General features: G+C 43.4%; 1 protein-coding gene across 3 annotated transcripts in view; it reads right to left on the reverse strand.

Moving 5' to 3' along the window:
- Positions 1 to 1,028: 1,028 nt before the first annotated feature.
- The window catches only part of cemip2 (cell migration inducing hyaluronidase 2), a 51,312-nt gene continuing 29,587 nt past the window's right edge, over positions 1,029 to 22,753 (reverse strand). For all 3 annotated transcript variants that reach the window (XM_056275132.1, XM_056275121.1, XM_056275140.1), the window contains exons 9-24: positions 21,698 to 21,903; positions 20,841 to 20,910; positions 15,031 to 15,159; positions 13,434 to 13,522; positions 12,246 to 12,377; positions 10,654 to 10,689; positions 10,159 to 10,314; positions 7,977 to 8,154; positions 6,657 to 6,872; positions 6,203 to 6,414; positions 5,660 to 5,842; positions 4,276 to 4,495; positions 4,044 to 4,145; positions 3,667 to 3,812; positions 3,314 to 3,420; positions 1,029 to 3,196 (exon numbers count right to left, since the gene is read on the reverse strand). In XM_056275132.1, the coding sequence (XP_056131107.1) occupies positions 2,997 to 3,196; positions 3,314 to 3,420; positions 3,667 to 3,812; positions 4,044 to 4,145; positions 4,276 to 4,495; positions 5,660 to 5,842; positions 6,203 to 6,414; positions 6,657 to 6,872; positions 7,977 to 8,154; positions 10,159 to 10,314; positions 10,654 to 10,689; positions 12,246 to 12,377; positions 13,434 to 13,522; positions 15,031 to 15,159; positions 20,841 to 20,910; positions 21,698 to 21,903 (2,382 nt within the window). In that variant the 3' untranslated portion in view covers positions 1,029 to 2,996. The remainder of the gene's footprint in view (positions 3,197 to 3,313; positions 3,421 to 3,666; positions 3,813 to 4,043; positions 4,146 to 4,275; positions 4,496 to 5,659; positions 5,843 to 6,202; positions 6,415 to 6,656; positions 6,873 to 7,976; positions 8,155 to 10,158; positions 10,315 to 10,653; positions 10,690 to 12,245; positions 12,378 to 13,433; positions 13,523 to 15,030; positions 15,160 to 20,840; positions 20,911 to 21,697; positions 21,904 to 22,753) is intronic.

Consider the following 22,753-nt stretch of genomic DNA (forward strand, 5'->3'; position numbering starts at 1 on the left):
ATTAATAAAAATAAAAAATAGATACATTACTTTTTTGTATGGTTGTTTTAATTTGTCGAGCCTGGTGTAGAGGATTTGTATCCTCTGCCAGAAAATTTTTTCATTAAATTTCTCTAAATTAAATGACCCATCAGGGTGGGCCCTGCAGTGTAGTGGAGAAAAACGAAATGTGTACAAAAAGAGGGCAGCACAGATACCTGTTATTATGACTGAAAGCATCAAGGGGAGGTCTTCTATTTTCACCGGAGTGTAGTTCTGTTTATCCTGGCCAGTGCTGATAGGTTTTATAAGTTAGAGCGTACAAAGATATGTGTAAAGCTAAAAAAAAGGCAATTTAGGGTTTAAACACAAAGAACCTCAGACATAAAATATTTACAGTGTTGAATTTTGCACAGCTGAATGCAGGAGGGCCTAAAAATTACAATGCTGCTCCCAAGTGACGAAACTCTGTTACTGAAGCCACAGGCAAAGTGGCATGTTGGATCAACTCACCCATCCTAATGGTCTTTAAACCCGGAATTCTATACTGTGGATGGCCAGTTCGCCCTTCCTTTAAGGATCATGGTGAACAGTTAAAAAGCTTTTGTTTTATCGCATAACACATATCCTCTGTACAACCAAGACTTAAGCATTAACAAATACTGAAACAGGCGTCCGGGTGGTGTGGCAGTCTATTCCGTTGCCTACCAACACAGGGATTACCGGATCGAATCCCCATGGGTATGTGTGTCCTGGTCCATGCACTAGTGCCTCCTCTGGTCGGTTGGGGCGCCTGTTCGGGGGGGGGGGGGGATAGCGTGATCCTCCCACGCGCTCCACCCCCGTGGTGAAACTCCTCACTGTCAGGTGAAAAGAAGCAGCTGGCGACTCCACATGTATCGGAGGAGGCATGTGGTAGTCTGCAGCCCTCCCCGGATCGGCAGAGGGGGTGGAGCAGCGAGCAGAATAGCACAGAAGAGTGGGGTGATTGGCTGGATACAATTGGGGGGGGATAATAAAAAACAACAAAACAATACTGAAAGTATCACAAAAGCATAAATGTTTATTGACTGCAATTTCATGACAAAACAATGCTGAATTTCAACAATGACTTTCTCTCCGGTAACTCGAGATTTCACTAGAAAAAAAAAAGTAAAAATTCTTACAAATATGAACACATGCACTATCAACAAACAACCAGTAATATTTTGTTTACACGCACATTTTGAACAACATCGGAACACCACATTTACAAAGCTCGTTTCGCATCAAAAGTTAAGAGCTCTTTGGTTGTGTATCTTTAAAGGTATCAAGTGAAGGAAAACCTACTTATGGAAAGAGATTTACTTGGTTCTTTCACCTTAACAGTAGAGTGGTTAAAAAGGCACTGCGGTTCTCGTCATCCAGAGGATTTCTGTCTTACAGTCACTCGTCTGCCAACGTAGACGTACAAGGTAGACGCACACAGTATTTAATAATCGCGCACACACACACACAAACATTCACAGAAAGGTATATATCTTTGCTCAGTGGGGGAGCCCTGCTCACGTCCAGTCACAATTACGGCCGATATAAGCCCCAGAGGGGAGTCTTACACCCTAAGAGCCTGCAGATGAGCTACACGGTTCCATCTTACCACCGTAAAACCAGGGCACCACCTCCTGATAAAAAAAAGGCACCCTGTATATGTAGTATCTCAACACCAAGCTTTTGCATTGACGCACACCAAAAAGTTAAAAAAAAATGAGGCAGATAAAAAGGTAAAGATTAAACATTCATTTCAGATAGAGGGGAAAGACAATGGAAACGGGAGGAAGACACATCTTTGCTGTACATGTAGCGAGCACTGCAGACACAGACGAACAGAAGAGATAAATAGAATAACTGAGTGACAAACGTTCCAGTAAGTCTTTGTAGGAATCCATAAAAAAGGTGCTTTTGTTCCACAGCTGCGCGATGATCAGAGGTTTTTCAATTTGAATTTCAGTTCGCCAACTCCCGACAACTGGAAAACACCGAGGGATGCTTTGTGGGAGACTGGAGTTACAAGCATGGCTGCAGGTGTAATGGGCGACATAGTACGTCCAGTTGTGTTTGTGTTGCCTCTATAATGGTGTGTGTGTGTTGGTATCAGAATCTCAGGTCAGTAACGATAACCGGTCGTGTTTACAAGTCACTGCTAAATTATTGTACTATATACACACAAACAACCATTTAAAGCTTTGTTTTAATATGGCTTTGGTTGGCTGGTTGTTTGATAAAAACCTATTTTCTTCAGATTTACTGTATCAACAGTATGCAGCACAGCTAACATAGTTTTGTTTTGTTAACTTCTGGCTTGATATGATGTTGCCTTATGTGAAATGCATTTTTTTTCTCAACCTAAGCAAATTTAAACCATCTTTTATCTTTTCTCATTTTCAAATCTAATCAAACATGGTTTCTATTTACTGTTCCATTTCCATTTAATTGACGTTTCTCCTCACCGGGTTGCATATAATGGATTTTGTCCACTTGTTCGCCTTATTCCCATTCTTTCACAGCTTTCATCACCAGCATAACAAATAAGCTGAGCAGGGTAGACGGGTTTTTTACGCTTTTTGTTGTCTGTGATAATTATGATCCAATTATTGTACTAATTCATGAGATCACCTTGGCTAAGGCAGGTTGTGTCTTTAAACGGAAAGTGCACCAACTCAACAGTCCCCCCCCACCCCCAAGCCTTCCTTACACATATGCATACACACACAAAGTCACAAAAATACTCACCTCACTCAAAATAAAATACTTCCCCTCCTCTTCAAAATGGTAAACATCTTTGCCATTGTTAATAAATTAAAAGTTCAGCAGTTCACATTCATCAGCTGGCTCTGTGTGTGTGTGTGTGTGTGTGTGTGTGTGTGTGTGTGTGTGTGTGTGTGTGTGTGTATGCGTGCATATGTGTGTATGTATGTGCGTGTAAGCATGTGTACACACAAGTCTGTTCCGGGTCGTTGAGCTGGGTGGTTCAACATGGGTTACTGTAGTCTCGTGGCTGTTTTGAGCAGCTCGAGGTCTTTGCGCAATTGACCTCCGGGTGGCTGACAGCCGTAAGCCTCCAGGCCAAGGGGCAGGTAGCGCTCCTGCAACCCCGCAACCTCGCTGCCCTGTCCAACTTCGAGCGAGACCCAAGGAGGGGGTGAAGAACCACGGTGGAACCCCCAGAATGCCAGACTCTCTGGTGTCAAAGACAGCAACGAGAGGACGTGAGTTAGACAAGAGGGAGAAAAGCAGCTCGAACCTACGTACCTTTTATAAACTACAGAGAGAAAGAACGTTTCAGTAGGACACCAACCTTTTGTTTGCAAGTCAGCAACCTTGGCAAGTCCAAAGGGGACCAGATAGGACGCTATACCAACTAGATCTTCTGGCTGACCTCGTGTTGCCATTAGCACAATTGACCTAATCGGGGGGGGGGGGGGGAAAGTTTTGGTGATGAAGTGCAAGCCTCCGTTACACTTTTTTATCCAAAAATCCCAATGTAGAACTCATTCACAACACAACAAGTATTAAAACCAACAACTTGTGTCTATTTGCTAACATTTTTGTCACGGCAGGTGAATTTGTTAATGCAGTATCTCCGAGTGTCGGTTTTTCCAATTTTGTCTGAAACAACTGCGGCCATATTAATTTCCTAGCCCAGTTCACCTCTCTGGTATTCCATTTTTAAGCTGCTGCTCCATCCTGGCATCGGTCTTAGCAAAGGATGCTTTCTTGGTGACTTTCCCAGAACAGGCGTCGACCAACACCAGAAAATACCCAGGCTGGGTGAAGGAGATTGTCACCTCATTCACCTGGTAGATAGCAAAGTAAATGGTAGTTAAGACATCAAAGCATGTGCTCCATATGCCCTAAAGATATCAGGTGAAGTACAAATCTAATAACTGTGTAAAAACAAATATCCACCCATTTCCACCACCTCCTATCTAATGGTCATTTCAGAAAAAAAATCATTTCATACCAAGATAATATGTTAAATTATATACCATGAATAGGTCATGCATCAGGGTTATTTTGCTACTCACAGTGATAAAAGAGCTGTTGTCTCCATTCTGTTGTTCCTTGGTGCTGAGGGACTTTATCTGTGTCTGGAGGTAGGACGTCCAAGGCTCACTGGAGAACACCAGCTGTGACCCAAACACATTGATCGACAAAAACACCTCGATTCAGTTATTCATATTTGAGAAAACCAGATTAAATTCTTAATTATTTGAGCATTCAAAATAAGTAAATAACTAAAGAAAGTGCTACACCAACCTGTTTGGCACCACAGCCTTTGCATAGCTGTGTGTTATGGGGTGGCATAGGGACCACCACTGAGGGGATCTTGGTGTATTTGGGGTAGGCTTTGGCTGTGCAATTACAGGTCTGTCTGGAGGACGTGGTGGCGATAACCTTTACCCTCTCACAGCCTCTCACTGAGCAGTAACTCTGACCATCTCGCCCGTGTCTAGCCCGGAGGTAGAACCATAACAACCTGGAGGAGTAGGACAAATACACAAAGGTAAGAACGAAGAGAGAGAAACAGAAAGAGGAGCAGTCTAAAAACGTCCAGCTAATATATTTAGATATCCAATCTCGAAATCAGAGATTCTCTCCAATGGAGTTTCGCTTGTCTCAAGACATGTTTAATTAAGTTTCCTTTATTAAGCCCCTTGAGGAAATTCAGTTACTGCAAATTAACCCATCCTAGCTGTGATCTGTGTAGCGAGGAGCAGTAGGCTGCCACTTTCATGCAGCGCCCAGGGACCAACTCCACTTTTTTTCCCATTGCCTCGTTCAGGGGCAAGACAGGAGTATTAACCCTAACATGGATGTTTCTTTTGATGTTGAGGGAAACCAGAGCACCTGGAGAAAACCCACTGCAGACACGGGGAGAACATGCAAACTCCACACAGAGGACGACCCCAGGGTTCGAACCCAGGACCTTCTTGCTGTGAGGCGACAGCGCTAACCACTGGGCCACTGTGCCACCCTAAAAGCCTAACACTGAAATTCAAGAAAGTTCTTCAAATAAGCATGTTTCTTTATCGTAAACAAGTGTGATAAGCTCCGCCATCGGGCATTTTTCATTTGATACATAGGGGGAAAAAAAACAAGAATTTACTCAAAACTGCATTAAATGGCTAGATAAAGGAATTCTATTTATTTATCTATTTTTACATGTAACTCAAGAAAAGGGCAGTAGCTCCCAACAAGGTTATACGGAGAAAAGTTGTAGAAAAACGGTCAAAGGGCAGAATGAAGGGAGAGGAGAAAAAAAAGAATAAGAAGAAAGGAAACAAGGGGGAAAGAAAGGAAACAGATTTTGTGTTGCCCCATGATGCAACTGTGCCATGAATAACAGTTATTTCCTGAATAAGAGAGTGCGAGAGTACATGTCCAACTTAGCTTTCCATAATACTACACCTTCGACTCACTTTCAGTAATTGGATGTTGCTCAATAAAGAAAAGACATGATTTGTAATAACATTATTTTCTCAAGTGCCTTACAGTTTGATAGCAAACATGTACACAAGGTCTCCTCTGACCGACTGGAATTTACCTCCTGACGGCCAAGTCACCATGGTGAAAGCAAAGTGGTAAAACCAAACAAAGGGGAAGTCAAACAAGCAGATTACAACTTGTTGTCTTTTCTCACCCAACACTACGGTCAAAGAAGTACTTCCTTTCCATTGGTCTCCCCTCCAGCTCCGCCAGGGTCGCCACGGTACCATAGTCGGTGAAGTCATCGAAACTGTTGCTTTGGCGATCGTTGATATCTGCCATCACCTGGAACACGGTGTCTCCTGGGTAACAGAGACCAACCAGCACCCAGTCACCTCTGAAAGAAAGACAGCAAGAAATAGACATGGGGAAAGAGACCGAGAGTCAAACTAAGCCATTAAATGTGACCTCATTTACAATAATATTCAAATCAGCTTGAACAACCAATTACATTTGGTATTTAATTAACATACAGATTGACATTGAGGCAGATAAGTTAGAGCAGCAGCTGCACATGCAGATGACCAACACACACACACACACACACACACACACACACACACACACACACACACACACACACACACACACACACACACACACACACACACACACACACACACACACACACAGAGGGCAGGGGTGAAAGATAAAAGATCACAACTCTTTAGGCGTGACCCCTTCTCCATGTGCTCACTTGTTGAAGTTGATGAGAGAGAGGACGACCTCTTTGGGCGCCAGTCCATTCCAGTGCAACGTGTAGCTCTTGCTCATCATCAGGACAGGCTGGTACTGCTGCGACAGTGCCCCCTGACTGTTAATGCCCCTTAAAACCAGAGGGGCCTCAGGGTAGTCGTCTCTGCTGATAGACAAACTGAGGTTGGGGGCTCCCTGGGTCTGGATGTATATCTGGATGGAGGTAAGTGGAGGAGGGGAGGGTGACAGGGGTGGAGGGCAGAATTAACAGCAGGAGGAGACTTTGAGAAAACAAGTGGATGAGAGGCTTATATCAGGGGAGAGAAAAGGAGAGTAGATGAGGTGGAAAGGACGGTCTTGTAGATGTGGGGAATCGCACATTCACTCATTTACACGAGACCGAGTTTAACAGCTAGGCTACCGCTCTTGAGATGCTCATCTCTTTCATCCTGTACCTGAGAGTAAAGCCCGCTACAGACCACTCCGTTCCACTGGGAGACATTCACACAACCAGGGTGTTGTAGCAGGAAGTTGTCTGCTCTGCCCACGTAGGTGTCTTTGTAGCCAGTCACTGACCCATCCACATCATGGAAGATTGAGTTCCTGTCTCCGTCCAGGTCGTTCTCCCCAAACCACTGGCCCGGGCGACCGAAGAACGCTCTCAGACCCACCTGAGGAAAGCATTCACAAAGGATATCTGTTAGACTCCCCTTACAACCGTCGTCAGGCTTCAGCGGTCACGTACATAGTTTCTTTGTGTAGGAGGTTACAGCCTGTCTGAGATCAGATAAATAGAATTTATACATATGAGCAATGTGTCTGATTATGTATTGGTTAACACAAACAACATAGGCAACCTGTCATTAAAAACCATGATTAATATTGTTCCTTTGTGAAAAAAAAAATCATTTTCAACTACTGGCCAGCAGAACAAAAATCAAGTACTCTGAGACACAGAGGATTATTCACAGAGACTGCAAAGAAACCAAGCCTAAGTAAAGGGAGCAAACCATGCTAATACCATTAACTCTAGTACTAATCACTAGGTGGCACCAGAGCTCTAAAATGAGTCCAGCTCCATGTGAGGTCTGAGGTCTTCTCATGTCCCTCCTTCTCTCCGACTACTTCCAACTCAGTAACTTTGATGCGCATTCTGATTTAGGCCACCGGGCTGTAAAAAGTCTGTAGGAGTTAACTTCCAGAAAATGCAGAGCCGGTGCAAAGAGAGGCTAAGCAGCTCGGCACAGACAGAGGGCACGGGGGTGGGGGGGGCTAAGGCAAATCAAAAATTGGTCGATTCAAGCGGCATTGTTGATACTGATGAACAACCCACTGACAAGAAAGAGAGCCGTCCAAAATGCGTGACCAAAAATGAGAATCTCAAAAGTCAGATGACACGTTTTATCATGGCGAGGCGAACTAGGAAGTATTTGAAGAAGAAAAGGAAATAGGATTAGCATTTTTTCCTGAAATGTTCAGCAAGACCACATAAGCCAATTATGTGTGTAAACAATATAATTGGAGGATGGTTTATATGCAACGTACAATCTGCCTGGTAGGAAAAACCTACAAAACTAAAACATGCTTCATCACAGCAACACCAAACTTGGTACATCATGATGGTTGTTTTATTGCATTATAATGCATTCATAACGCACCTTTCTAATGAGAAAGAATATGCCATTAACCTACACTTACAGATCATGCACCTTAAACGTGCTCATTATCCCCCACAGTACAATCCAAATTAAGTCCAAACCCAGGTCGACACTAACCGTGGGGTGGAAGTTGAGCTGGGACAGGTTGTTACGTGGAGTGAGCTGCCAGGTGTTCTTCAGGTTGAATCCCACAGCGCTGGTAAAACGTTCGGGTGTGGGGACAAACCCGCGGAACGTACTTCTTGTCACCCGCACCGGACCATCATAGATTTGAAAACCACGGATTGGGAAAGTCCTGGAGAGAGCAAGGGACGGGGATAATCCACAATGAGACAACACTAGGAACAACTATTCTACAAGTGAAGCAAAACCTAGTTAGTCCATCGACAGCCACACTCCTCCCTCGTGTCCTTGAGAAAGACATGAGAGGCTTACTCAACACAACTGTTTGTATATTTTCTGAAACATGGGGATAGCCTGAAAGTTGAAAGGTGAATTTGAACGCATTACTGGAGTCTCTGATAAGAAAAAAGAAAAAAATTTAAAAAAAGGCAGTTGACTAATTTCATACTTTTCTGTCAATCACTTCAAGTCGTCTTAAAATGTTGATGTCACCTGTGATACTCTCATGGCATTAGAAATGATAAAATATTGCCAACGTTCCTTTGGCTTTTATTAAAAAATTAAACAACTCCTGGACTTGGACTGTTCAAAGAAACCATCAGCATGCTACACAAAAAAGATGATCCTTTAAAAAAGAAAAATGGACTCATGCATATCACAAATAATGTTTGATGCATAAATGGTAATCTTGGGGAAATCCCTACTTAAGAAAAACAATACATCAACTTATAAAGAGCTGCAGGAAGAGCGATGACGTACTGATTTTCTGTCTCACACTCATGCAAATACAAGCGTTGATAATGTCTTAGAATTGTATCTCAGTAGAAGGATGGTAGCATCAACCTTTTTTTTTTTTTTTGCCTATTTTTTCCCCCTTTTTCTCTCCAGTTGTATCTGGCCAATTACCACACTTTTCTGAGCCATCCTGGTCGCTGCTCCATCCCCTCTGCCAATCCGGGGAGGGCTGCGTACTACCACATGCCTCCTCCGATGCATGTGGAGTCGCCAGCCGCTTCTTTCCACCTGACAGGGAGGAGTTTCGCCAGGGGGATGTAGCGCATGGGAGGAGTGCACTATTCCCCCCAGTTCCCCCTCCCCCCCGAACAGGCACCCCGACCGACCAAAGGAGGCGTTGGTGCAGCGACCAGGACACATACCCACATCCGGCTTCCCACCTGCAGACATGGCCAATTGTGTCTGTAGGGACGCCCGACCAAGCCGGAGGTAACACAGGGACTCAATCCAGCGATCCCTGTGTTGGTAGGCAACAGAACAGACCGTTACACTACCCAGACGTCCCTCATCTACCCATTTTAACAGAATGACTTTCTCTTGTGGTCCTGAGCGCAGAAAGCATGTAATTCATCCAGTGACCATAATAAAGACCGAGCGAGCCAGAAGTCACAATGCGGTTAGGAAGCCTGTAAAATGGTTGTGATTCTTTGCCAAGAGGTGAAAGCGGTTGCAAATGGTCAAGGGCAGATGTTGAAGAAATCAGGACAAGCGGAAATGAGCTTCTCCCTTGTTAACGGTGTTCTTCTCTTGTGTAACAACCTCCAGAGAATGACCGAGAGAAACGGAGCAAGAACAAGATAGAGAGATAGGGCGATGTAAAATGGTAAGGACAGCCTGAGGGGACATAAAGCTCAATAACACACTGATGCAAACTCCTCCCAGTTCTACTTGGCATCACAGCTTAGGCAAAATCTCTAACCTGTGCGGTAATGCAACTGGAATTTTAAGCTTTTGTCAGTGGGGTACAAGTAATGTGAAACAGTCTAACAGTCAAAGTATTCATCTGTGGTTCACTTATCAATGAGTAAACGGAGTGATAAAGACTTTTATGTTTCCTTACTCTGAACAGAGACGGGTGGAAATTAGAGGCAAAATACATCTAAAAAAAAGAGTCTAAAATCTCACTGGAAGAGGGTTGTTTAAGACAGAACTCCCCTTCTACTGCTAAGACCACCTGTCAAAGTCTCTCTCAAATAATTAAATGGTTTCCTTTCCATCTGTGTCACTCGATCTCTGCTTCTGAATGATTTACTTTGTCTAGTCTACCCCGTCTATTTACCCTTGTGCCCTCGCCCCTGTTTGCTTTCAGCTTTCTGTCAGCTGTTCTGGGGGCACCACTAATGACCCTCCAAGGCCCCTCCCCCCATCTGCTCTCTCTCACCTGTTCCGAGGTAGTGTCCTCATTTTGCCATCGGCCCCTCCCACACCCCAGTATTTATTCTGTCCTCCGTTGGTCCCTCGGTTTCTGCTCTCACCCACAAACAAGGACTGGGTCACCTCCTGGCTGGAGCCTTCATCTTTAGGGTAGCTGCCATCGCTGAAGAAGGACAGGGTTTGAGGGGAGGTGAAGGGATGGACCATGATCACCATAAATACCATACACATTTTCATGTGGCAAATGTGGGATAGGAGAGAGGGCAAGGGAAAGAGGGAGGAATTTGTGTGCAAAGAATAGTCTTACTCAAGAGACACAGTATAAAACGGACATGGTACCGAGTGGCCTGCCTTACTGTTTGGGGTCACAGAGTAAATTTCATTATTTGTTATATGCCAAACATAAATCAATGGTGGTTCTTGGTAAGCAGGAGGAGAAATTAAGGAATGGCTAAACAAACTCACAAAGGAGCTAACAGAGTTATTCAGATTGAGTACACACCTGGCAAAGGACAACCCCACTCCATTGTCTGCAAACCTGTTGAGAGGGAGAATAGGTGGCACACAAAAGGTCTATTAATGAAAAACTGGGTGAAAGAGTACTTTCCCATTATCCACCAGTGAGACTATATTTAAATGCTTTGCTCAATAACGTCGGTTTCAATAAAGAGACTACATGCCAAAGAGTCACCACTTAATGAAATAATCCTGACCATGTTCATACCGCTGCTGATACCATGGGATAAAGACCAGCCACAAGATGGAAGTGTGTAAAGCAAAACAGAGAACTGGAAAATTCTCCGATCTGATGAGAACATGATGTCTTCAGAAAAGCTTGAAGTGGGGCTACAGCACAGACTGTCACTACCCCATTTCAGGTTCCTGTGACAACAGATTCCTATCCACTTCTGTCCTACAAGTCTAGAATGGGGGTGTGAGGGGTAAAGGCTCGGACATACTTTCCGCGTTGCGTGTCCGCGGACTGCTGCGGACTTGTACCGGTTGCACGGACACGCACGCCGTTCCAGTCATACTAATAATAAATTAAACTTATATAGCGCTTTTCTAACACTCAAAGTCACTTTACTGCAATTCAGGGTCCATGTCAGTCTGGCGTTCCACGCATGTGCATTTCCCAATCCACAATCCACACTCCATTCCAGTTGGTGGTGGTAAAGCACTATAACGTTGTTTGCCAACTGCCTTTACATATCTGTCTCAGATATTTCCACTTTTGGTGGCAGGCATTTTCATGTCTCTCAAGTGTTTGTGCGATTTCTCGAAAGGAGTTCAATGCCATTTGGCTTTTTGTATTCTTTTTTTTGGGGGGGGGGATTTTTTTCCCTTCTTTTTCTCCCAATTGTACTTGGCCAATTACCCCACTCTTACAAGCTGTTCCGGTCACTGCTCCACCCCCTCTGCCGATCTGGGGAGAGCTGCAGACTACCACATGCCTCCTCCGATACACGTGGGGTTGCCAACTGCTTCTTTTCACCTGACAGTGAGGAGTTTCACCGGGGGGACGTAGCATGTTGGAGGAGCACGCTATTCCCCCCAGTGCCCCCCCGAACAGGCGCCCCAACCAACCAGAGGAGGCACTAGTGCAGCGACCAGGACACACCCACATACGACTTCCCACCCGCAGCACACGGCCAATTGTGTCTGTAGGGGCGTCCAACCAAGCCGGAGGTAACACGGGGATTCAAACCCGCGATCCCTGTGTGGGTAGGCAACGGAACAGACTGTTATGCCACCTGGACACGGCTCATTGTATTCTTTCAAAGACAAATTATATAAATGTGGGCAACAGCGGATCTCCTCGCACAACCTCTCTTCAAAACAAACATCACTTCAGCACACTTGCTATGTGTACAGTCCGTGCGGTAACAAGTTTAGGGCCGCGCATGGGCGTCCGCATAGGGGTCCGCGTGGATCCTCACGCACATGGGTGGATGACATTTACATCACGCGGACCCTCGCGGCCACGGAAAGTATGAATTGGCCTTAAAGGGGGTCTTCTTAGTTCCCTGGTGCCTGGAACACGCCATGAGCTGGCCGCCGGCCTCAGACATGGCAGCCTATGACCTGTCTCACCCTGAGTTCTGGATGATGATGTCACCGCCCCGTATCCAGGCACCCAAATCGTTGTTTTTAAAGGATATGAGGGTGTCAATGACCGCTGCCACACGAGGACGGCTGGGATCAGCGTTTTGGTGTGGTCGGAATCTAAAACACAAACACACACACACACACACACACACACACACAGAAGATATGAACATGTTCACATCATATAGTGATACAATTTGAAAAATCTGAACAATACATTTTCATATCATATAGTGATACAACATTAAACATTTTAACAATAAGGAAACCAAGAAAGTTATTCCTCAAGTCTGAATTACACTATAAACACAAAAGCAGAGAATAAATATTTTTTCCATATAAATGCAGACTCATGCCACAACATACCTTTTCCTAGTATTTCTGACAATAAGACAGAACCCCCTCTCATAACCACAGATTAATAGTAAGCACACATTTTAAGATTCTAAGCCCTCCTCAACCGCTAAACACACAAATATCAGCATACGCACAGCAATCGCCCACACAAAACCACGCATGCAATACTCACACACACACGAGTCTCTTAAACAAACACACTAAGCATACAAAATACACACACACACACACACACACACACACACACACACACACACACACACACACACGGAGCGTGGGCAGCGGTCTAAGTGGAGATGTGAGACTTTTTTCCATCTGGTCTGGCTGTATTTGGGTTGAGCGCTGCAAAGTGGAAACTCTATCTGTGAAGCCTTGTTTTCTCTGTCAACACAAACCTGACAGACCCTCCGCTGAAGTTCAGTAACACAGTAGTCACAAAGCTGTCTAACTGATCCTACAGTCTCGCACCATATCCCCAATATGTATACAGCAGTGCGCTATAAATATCATAATTCTTATACGGTTGCAGGGTTGCAGCCTAAAACAAATAATTTAGCCGACCACAAATTCCATAATATTTACATAACTGTACACAACTGACCATGGACTTCCTGATAAAACCCTAATCCACCTAGTAACACAGACACTCATGGTTTTCCGCACTAATTCCCTGTCGAAAATATTCTCATAAGGCCAGAATGAATGCAGTAAAATTCGTATTTTAATAGCAGTAAACACAATGTTTAAAAATGTTGTTGCTTACAAGTAGTAGTAGTATATATGCTAAAATATTATGGATTACAAGTACATACATACCTGGCACTGTTGTCCAAACACAGGTATTCCCTGGGATCGGCGGCACTGGCATTGGTAGTCTTCACACCTTTATCAATGAACAGCCCTGCCTAGGAAGAGGACATATAGCCATTGCTGTAAAACGATGCGTGGCATGGGTTCTTTTAAACTACGGGTAGAGGGGTCAGGATGAGGATTCCCGCTCTTTTTAAGAAATCATTTTCCAAGACTTCTCAAAGACATCTTCCATGACTTCTGCTTGGATATACTTGACGGCTGCTGCTCACAGAAGGTCATATTATTCAGTATTAACCATCAGTGGAGGTCTCAACAGTTTTAGCTTTAAATGGGCTACCTTTGAGCTGGTAAGAGAATTTACCCCCCTAACTTCAAATATTGATATACAATCTCATCAGCCAAATAAATCTCGGCTAAAAATTACACTGAAAATATGCGATCTCAGCAAGAAAAATACAATTTTACAATCTAACTTTATTTTTTCCATTACCTCAGTAATGTGCCTCAATAATATTTCCGGGACATTTGCTCAACTTTATCATTTTCCAGGTGTCTTGCATGACTGGAAAGCCGGTCTGTAAATGTCCAAGTTTTCCAGGGTATGTGGGAACCCTGAGGATGGACTATGGGCCAGATTCTACTGGGTTCCCACAGCAGTGATACATTTTCATGTGTGTTGAGAAAAAAAAACGCACTGAATTTAAATCCTGGGATAGCAGTTTTCAAGGACTGATACTGTACAGGGTACAACAAAAGCAGGGAAATTTTTATTAAAAAAAAAAGCATATTGTTATATGATGACAAATGCAGCTAAATAGCTTACATATGAACTGAAGCAGCAGATGGTGCATTGCTCTTGAATTGAAGAGCCAATGCGTGCGTGTGTGTGTGTGTGCGCGCGCGCGTGTGTGTGTGAAGTATATGGAAAGCTGTGCTCTGAGAAGGTCTTGTGGTATAACTGAAATATAGTCTGAGGCCCGGGGGCTCCTTACTCTATACGAGAGGCTCCTGTGGTCAGAGTGGACAAAGAACTTACAGTTCACCTGCCTGGCTTCTGCTATTGCACACACATCAACAGAGCACTATTGTAGAGGTTACCATGTGTGTCTGTTGCATGCAGCACTGTGTGAGTGTTGATGTATGTGTGTGTTTCTCTGGCAGGAGTCAAGTGGACAGAGAATTATACGCAGCACAAGCACAATATTTAGAAGTCAAATACATTTAATATGCGAGAGAGAGAGCAAAAGACAGAGAGCGAGCGAGAGAGAGAGAGCGAGAGATAGAGTGAGAGAGAGAGCAAGAGAGAGAGAGAGAGAGTATAGCACCAAGATATTTGGCAAAGTGCAGATGTTAACTGTACAGTATAGCTAGCTGCCTTTTGGCATACAGTATATACCAGAGAAAGCACACATTGAGTTGACGCCAATGTGAGAAACACCCCACTTATGGCTACTGTGTGACGACATTTAATGTAAGGTGAATATTTGGTTCCAGGTCACTGAACCTATTGCCTATTAACGGTGACGCCTCGATACACGTGTTGAAACAATAAGCGGTGCCTTAAATTTGCAGAGTACGTGATGATTGGTTGCTTCAGTACCTTAAAGTTGGAATGTACACGGTTGTTGTAGAAGATTCCCAGGGGAGTGAGCTCTGCCTTGGTCTCTGGTACCAGCCCATGAGAGTCTCCTGTAGAAGAGCTGTGGAACACATACCATATTCCGGCATCCTAGGGCAAAGAGTGGTGGGTAAAAATTTGGTTAAAAATAAAATCTACCCTGTTTTGAGTTGAAGAGTTCATCAGAGTTAAGGGGGTTAGGGATTCATAAAATTCCAAGGCTGTTAAAAGGAATAGAGGACCGGAAATTCTTGGATCCCTCTTCAACACAAAGTACATTACAATGCGGCTCACGCTTGAGAAAGCTTGAAGAGAAGCTAGGGATGAGGGACCCTCATCACTGAACATATTGAACAAGAGCTCACTAGATTTGTTGCGTTCCCCTATCAGACACTTGACTTTTTTAAATCCTATGTTATTAGCTTTATTTAAAGGGATAATACTTTTTATGAGCATATATACCTTAAATCAAAATTGAAGAACACCTAAGCCGGTGCAGCTTCATGTAATATACGCACTAAGGGTCATGGAAGGTCTATCCTTGTGGTTGTTCATTTCTTTAAAGTATAATTCCTTATTTTGATAGGATTTTCAGATTAGTTTTTGGCCTGAGGGTAGTCTGAGAACCAGCGAAAACTAATAGACACAGTTTCGTTCTGATTGCTATGCAAACATTTGCGAAGTGCCCACCAATTAATGTTAAAAGGCCTGTTGTTATTGACCGAGGTATATTCTGTCAAGTGATTAAAACAAACAAAAAAAGTAGTGGCACGCATACCAAACTTGAACTTCAACCAGTACTAACCAACTAACAATGCATGTTTCAATAAAGCAATGGACAGGAAGAACTCTGCAATAGAAAGTCAACCTTTTGGGGCTCTATCTTACACCCAGCGCAAAGTGGCGCCAAGTGCAGCCAGCGCAAGTGCCTTTTCAAGTTTCAGACCAACAGCGTTGTCATTTTCCCATCCAGTGCTCACATTGTTTAAATAGCAAATGTACTTGCGCCCACCTGAGCACCCATGGGCATGTTGATCATAAAATACGGTGTGGTCAGGCAATGTATTGTTGGTGCATTGCAATCCTGAGGCAGCGGAAAGTGATTTCGTGATTGATCAGTAAAAACCTGATCTAAAGTCAATGGTGAAGTACTTTTATTTATTTATTTATTTCTGATTTTCCCCCTTTTTCTCCCAATTTAGTGGCCAATCGATCCCTATTTTAGTTCAAACACCCACTCTCGTACTGCATGCGTTCGCCAACTGCATCTCTCCGGCCAGCAGTCTCGAAGGAGACGCCTCCCCACTTTCGTGACAAGGCGAATCCAGGCCGAACCACTGCTTTTTCCGACACACCTAGAGACGCATTCACGTGACGAACACAAGCCGACTCCGCCCCCCCTCCCGAAGACAGCATTGCCAATTATTGCTGCTTCATCGAGTCCGGCCATAGTCGGATCTGACGAGACCGGGGCGCGAACCCCGGTCCCCAGTGACCAACTGCATCGACACAAAGCCGATGCTTAGACCGCTACACCACCGCGGACCCAATGGTGAAGTATTTTACTGTTATTTTAAGGTCAAATTATTAAGACAGGGTGTCACGGTGGCACAGTGATTAGCGCGTTCGCTTCACAGCAAGAAGGTCCTGAGTTCAAACCCTGGGATTGTCCAACCATGGGGGTCATCCCAGGTTGTCCTCTGCATGGAGTTAGCATGTTCTCCCCGTGTCTGCATGGGTTTCCTCCGGGTGCTCTGGTTTCCTCCCACCATCAAAAACACATGCATGTTAGGGTCAATACTCCTGCCTGTGCCCCTGACCAAGGCAATGGAAGGAAGAACTGGAGTTGGTCCCTGGGTGCTGCAGTTGCCCGCTGCTCCTATACAATAGGATGGGTTACATGCAGAGAACAAATTCATTGTAACCTGTACAATGACAAAATAAAGTGGCTTTCTTTCTTCTTCTTCTTTACTAGAAAGAGTTGTGTATCAACAACTTTTGACCCATATTGAAGAAAACTATGAACGACGATAATCCAGGTAAGAAAATCAAAGACGGTTGAATCAGTTCAAGTTCACCAGGGAGGATGTGAAAAATGACAGGTTAGACTTCTTAGACTGTGAAATTGCAATTGGTGATGGGGGACATTTGATTGTTGATGTTTACCGCAAACCAACACACACTGATCAGTACTTAAGGTTTGACTCTCATCATCCACTGGAGCACAAACTAGGGAGTCATCAGGACACTGTACCACCAAGCTGACAACGTCCCCACTGACACAGCGGCTGTGGAAGGGGAGAAATCCCACATTAAACAAGCTCTGGTTAAGTGTGGTTATCCTAACTGGGCGTTTGTCAAAGCCAGGAAGATGGCCAAACAGTGCACCAGCCAATCGAAGAGAGGGGAAGGACAACAGCTGCCTAAGTGTAAACCAGTGGTGATTCCATATGTGGCGGGAGTGTCGGAAAAGCTGAGATGCGTATTTTCCAAACACCGCGTCTCAGTTGCTTTCCAACCCCAAAACACACTGCGCCAAAAGTTGGTCCACCCCAAGGATCGGGTCCCCTGGCACAAACAGAGCAATATAGTGTACATTGTTAAGTGCCAGGAGGATTGCAGTGACTTGTACATTGGGGAAATTAAATAGAAGCTGGCCAAAAGAATGGCACAACACAGAAGAGCTAACATGTCAGGCCAGGACTCCACAGTCTACACTCATCTACAGGCCAGTGGCCACCCTTTCAAGGATGAGGATGTGCACATTCTTGATAGAAAGGAACGATGGTTTGAACGGGGAGTCAAATAGGCCATCTACGTTAAGAGGGAATGACCATCCCTGAACCGAGGCGGGGGGCTAAGAGTACATCTGTCGCCATCTTACAATGCTGTGATTGCAACTATTTCCCAATCCTCTGTGAATAGTACACATGGCCATTGAAACTCTAGTTAATGGTCACACCCGTATTTGCACATGAAACTGGTCACTGGTTTCAGTCATTATACATCTGTTGCCATCTTAGAATGCTGTGATAGCAACATTCCCTAATCTTCTCTGAATAGTACACATGACCTTTGACACTCTAATCAATGGTCACACCCATATTTGCATATGAAACTGGTCGTTGGTTTTGGCCATTAGGCAACTGCATTGTACTGTATTGTTTACAAGGGCGGGGATACCTGCAGTCAGTTTAGACTGAAGATGTCACTTAGCTGAGTGATGAAACATATCTGTCAATAAACGTTGTATCCAGATGAACTGATTCAACCTTCTTTGATATCTATATGAACCTCTTCAATCAGCTTTCAGGGCCTGTCACTCCACTGAAACTGCTCTGACCAGAGTGTAAACCATCTTCTACTTGCTATGGACTCTGATTCCACCTCTGTGCTTCTACTACTGGACCTCAGTGCAGCCTTTGACACCATTCACTGTAAACTATTAGACAGAATAAATTGTAATTTTGGTGTCTCTGGCCTAGCTCTCTTGGCTCAAGTCCTACTTATCTGGAAGAACACAGATTGTCTGCTATAAAAATATTACATTGAAATTCTCTGACGTTAAATATGGCGTACCACAGGGCTTGGATCTTGGCCTTCTACTTTTCTCTCTTTATATTTCACCTCTTGGCTAAGCAAAAATTAATACACAGGATGATACTCAGCTGTATTTACCTATAAGGGCTGATGATCGTACTCAAACTACTGTTTTAGAGGCCTGCTTGGCTGCTGTGAAAAATTGGATGTCACTAAATTTCTTTTTAAATTCAGATAAAACTGAGATGCTGGTCGTTGGTCCTGCTAGACACAGACACTGATTTGATACAGTAACACTCGACATCTCTGTGATTTCAAAAAGTTTGGCAGCCAAAAATCTTGGTGTTACGTTTGATCCCAGCCTTTCCTTTGATTAACACATTAGAGAAATCACCAAGACTTCCTTTTTTCACTTATGTAACATAGCTAAAATTCGGTCTTTTCTGTCCATGGCTGATGCAGAGACTCTAATACATGCATTTGTTTCATCTAGATATGATTACTGTAATGTTCTGCTTTCAGGTCTGCCACATGCTAGTACTTAAAGTCTTCAGATGGTTCAAAATGCTGCAGCTAGAATCCCAACTAAAACTAGAAAATTTTATCATATTACACCAATTCTTGCTTCCCTTCATTAGTTTCCTATCCATGTTAGATCAGACTTCAAGGTGCTTCTACTGACTTATAAAATCCTAAATGGCCATGCTTGCCCCATCATACCTGTCTGATTTCCTTAAACCGTATATTCTATCTTGAGCTCTACTACTACTACTACTACTACTACTACTACTACGATGATGACTACCACTTTCGGCTGCTCCCGTTAGGGGTTGTCACAGCAGATCATCCATTTACATCTCTTCCTGTCCTCTGCATCTTCCTCTGTCATGCCAGCCACCTGCATATCCTCCCTCACCACATCCATAAACCTCCTCTTTGGCCTTCCTCTTTTCCTCTCCCCTGGCAGCTCCATATTCAGCATCCTTCTCCCAATATACCCTGCATATCTCCTTCGCACATGTCTAAACCATCTCAATCTTGCCTCTTTTGCTTTGTCTTCAAACCGTCCAACCTGAGTTGTCCCTCTAACATACTCATTCCTAATCCTGTCTTTCTTCGTCACTCCCAACAAAAATCTTAGCATCTTCAACTCTGCCACCTCCAACTCCACCACCTGTCTTTTGGTCAGTGCCACCGTCTCCAAACCATACAGCATAACTGGTCTCACTACCATCTTGTAAACCTTCCCTTTAACTGTACACACATCCATTGCACATATGTCCATCTTGGGAGATATCCCTCCTCTTGCTCTCCCTGAGGTTTCTTCCCCTGTTAAAGGTTTTTTTTAGGGAGTTGTTCCTTGTCCGATGCAGTGGTCTAAGGACAGGATGTTGTATTGCTGTAAAGATCCGAGACAAATTTGCAATTTGTGATATTGGGCTATACAAATAAAATTGACTTGACTTGGCAAATCTGTCATTATAATAGCAATCTGCCAAGGTGCAAGCGCACCTGGTTTTTAAAGGGAATTTGGGGAGATGACGCTGATTGGTTTATTTCATGTTACGCCTAAAACACACCTATGATAAAGTACAACACCTTGGAACCATGCCCTTTACTTTGTGCTCAGATCGTCCACCATTAAACTAGCAAAAGTGGATTTGGACATGCCCTAAATGCACTTACGCCATGTGCTTTAAGACCATTTGCTTAGCTCGTTAAAATAGAGCCCATAAAGTCAATCAATCTGAAGTTAACTGAACCGGGTTAACAAAGTCATGACTGCAGAATGAGTTTGGCTTTTTTGTGACCTTGACCCAGTTTCCTCTAAAATTCAATCTGATCAACTAAGGACCTGCCCACATTACCTGAAAATGTTATGTAATTAGCTGCAGCTGGTTTTCCCATAAAAGTATTTGACAGACAGAACCAAAAATGATACCCCTTGGTGCAGGGAAACCATTGAACAGACTTTCATACTCATACTATTAAACATATTCATACCCTTTATTGAGAATTAGCAGAGGCTTGTTTTTGTTCATGGTTGTGGAACTTATACTGGATATTACCCTTCCACCACCCTAGCATTAATACACCCAGGCCAGAGACAGACATATCTGTACATCAGATTTATACATCAGACAAAATTCACCCTACCCTATCACCTTATCACCCTACCTTAGCTTTCCTTACAATTCAGGGATAACCAGTTATTTTGAAGCTTTGCTCTCATTTCTTCTTGATATTCCTACCTGAGAACCAGCCGCAGCATTGCTGATTAGGTTGTTGTTGGGGTTGGCGATCCAGAATGTTGAAACCGCCCTGGAAAACATTATATAAGGAAGAAGGGGTATTAAGGGCTGTTCCTTGGCATATCAGAAGTTTTGACGAATATACACAGAGATCAAAGAATTTGTGTGAGCCTTTAGATTTTTTTCAATAATCCACTTCTCCAATATAAATCCTAGACTTGGACAGCTTTGCCAACACACACACACACCCACTCCTGAGAAGAAACGGGTCTGCCTCCCAGACAGAGGCCCCTTTTTTGCCAACAGCTACAACAGAAAAACATCCCATGGAGAGACAAGTTTGTTATTACATGGATAAGACCATTTTACCGCTATCGCTCTCATCCACTACTACAAGGGTACAGTATCGCTTTCACAGTGGGAATGAACTGTCTTTTATCAAAGTATGCCTGCACTATCTTACCAAGCTTCCAGACACGACACAGACACAAAAGGCACTTTATTTGCACATCCAGTGAAGCATGTATGTTCTTTTGACCCCAAGGTTTTCAAGGACTAGAAGTTTGTTCCATGATTTTGTCTGTCCAAGGTAACTAAGCTGACTAAAAAGACAACTTAGGTGAACTTTGTACAGTTGCAAGCTTGCATACATTGTCTCAACTAGCGCTTGACATTGAAGCTACAACTATACACAATCCCTGACATGAGGGGTCAGTATGCTAACCTTTCACTTCCACTCAGGTTTTCTATCTTTGATGCTGATGAAAACAGTCCTGTTGTCCATTACCTACCTACCAGCTCTACATCTGCATAATATTTCCAACCAAAATACAGAAAGTCACTGCCAGATCTCTTACTTGCACTCTGTGCTGGGTGAGGGCGAGTAGCCCTTGTAGACATTGTCCTTGATACTGGTGCACACAGTCTCATTGCGCTCGGTCGGCAGCAAAGTCCCAGGTCGGGTTAAAAGACCCAAGTTGTGATAGAAAGTGTTGCGTTGCTCAATTCCATCCTCAAGAAAAAAACAGTGGCCAAAAGTGTCATAGCCCACAGTGTGCTTCACCTGAGTCACAGAAGGAAGACAAAAACAGACACAAAAGGAGAAGTTTGTCAGGAAACCCACAAAGTATTTATAGCAGCAGAGTTATAAAAAAAAAATTAGCATTGTAGATAGTGTTATCACTCTGTACCCAGAGAAGAAAAAAATAAAGAAAGGGGAAAGTAAACTGAGGAAAACAGAATTTAAATCAAAATACACTAGAAGAACATGTACGGTCAACAAGAGAAATCGCAAAAAAAAAAAAAAGTATCACAAAGAAACATCCAGGAAGTGTTTGTAAAATAAATGCAAAAATGTAAAGGCCACAAGAGCTCTGTAGTTAGTTTGCACAATTCAATTAACTTGATTTGATTAAATCAAGTTAAATCTAATTTAGATATTTAAAAAAATAAAATAAAATATTTTTGAACAATTTCTAATTTAGTTTAAAATTAAATTAAATGAAATTTTATTTTTACTATTGATCCAGTGACTGCTGGAGTGAGCTCCAGCATCCCCGCGACCCTGACAGCAAGATAAGTGGTTAAGGTAATGGATGGATGGATGGATTTATAAAATGAGATTTTTATGAGATTTTTTATTTTTTATGGCCTGGAGCCCAGCTATGCATAAATAAATTCTAGCCATACTGAAAAATGTTAAAACATTTAAGCTGTCAGATGAAAACTTAACACAAATAATCAAACTAAAATACAGCCTCTCGTGAGTGGTATACTAGATGCACTAGTTGAGGGATCTACACCACACAGATACTACATTATAGAATCAAACATTAGGGATTATCCTTGTGACAGCCGGAAGAGGAAACGCAGCGGAGTCAGACAATGTTATCCAGCGTTACTTCATTCCATTT

The sequence above is a fragment of the Lampris incognitus genome, chromosome 1, assembly GCF_029633865.1.
Source record: "Lampris incognitus isolate fLamInc1 chromosome 1, fLamInc1.hap2, whole genome shotgun sequence".
Classification (NCBI taxonomy): Eukaryota; Metazoa; Chordata; class Actinopteri; order Lampriformes; family Lampridae; genus Lampris; species Lampris incognitus.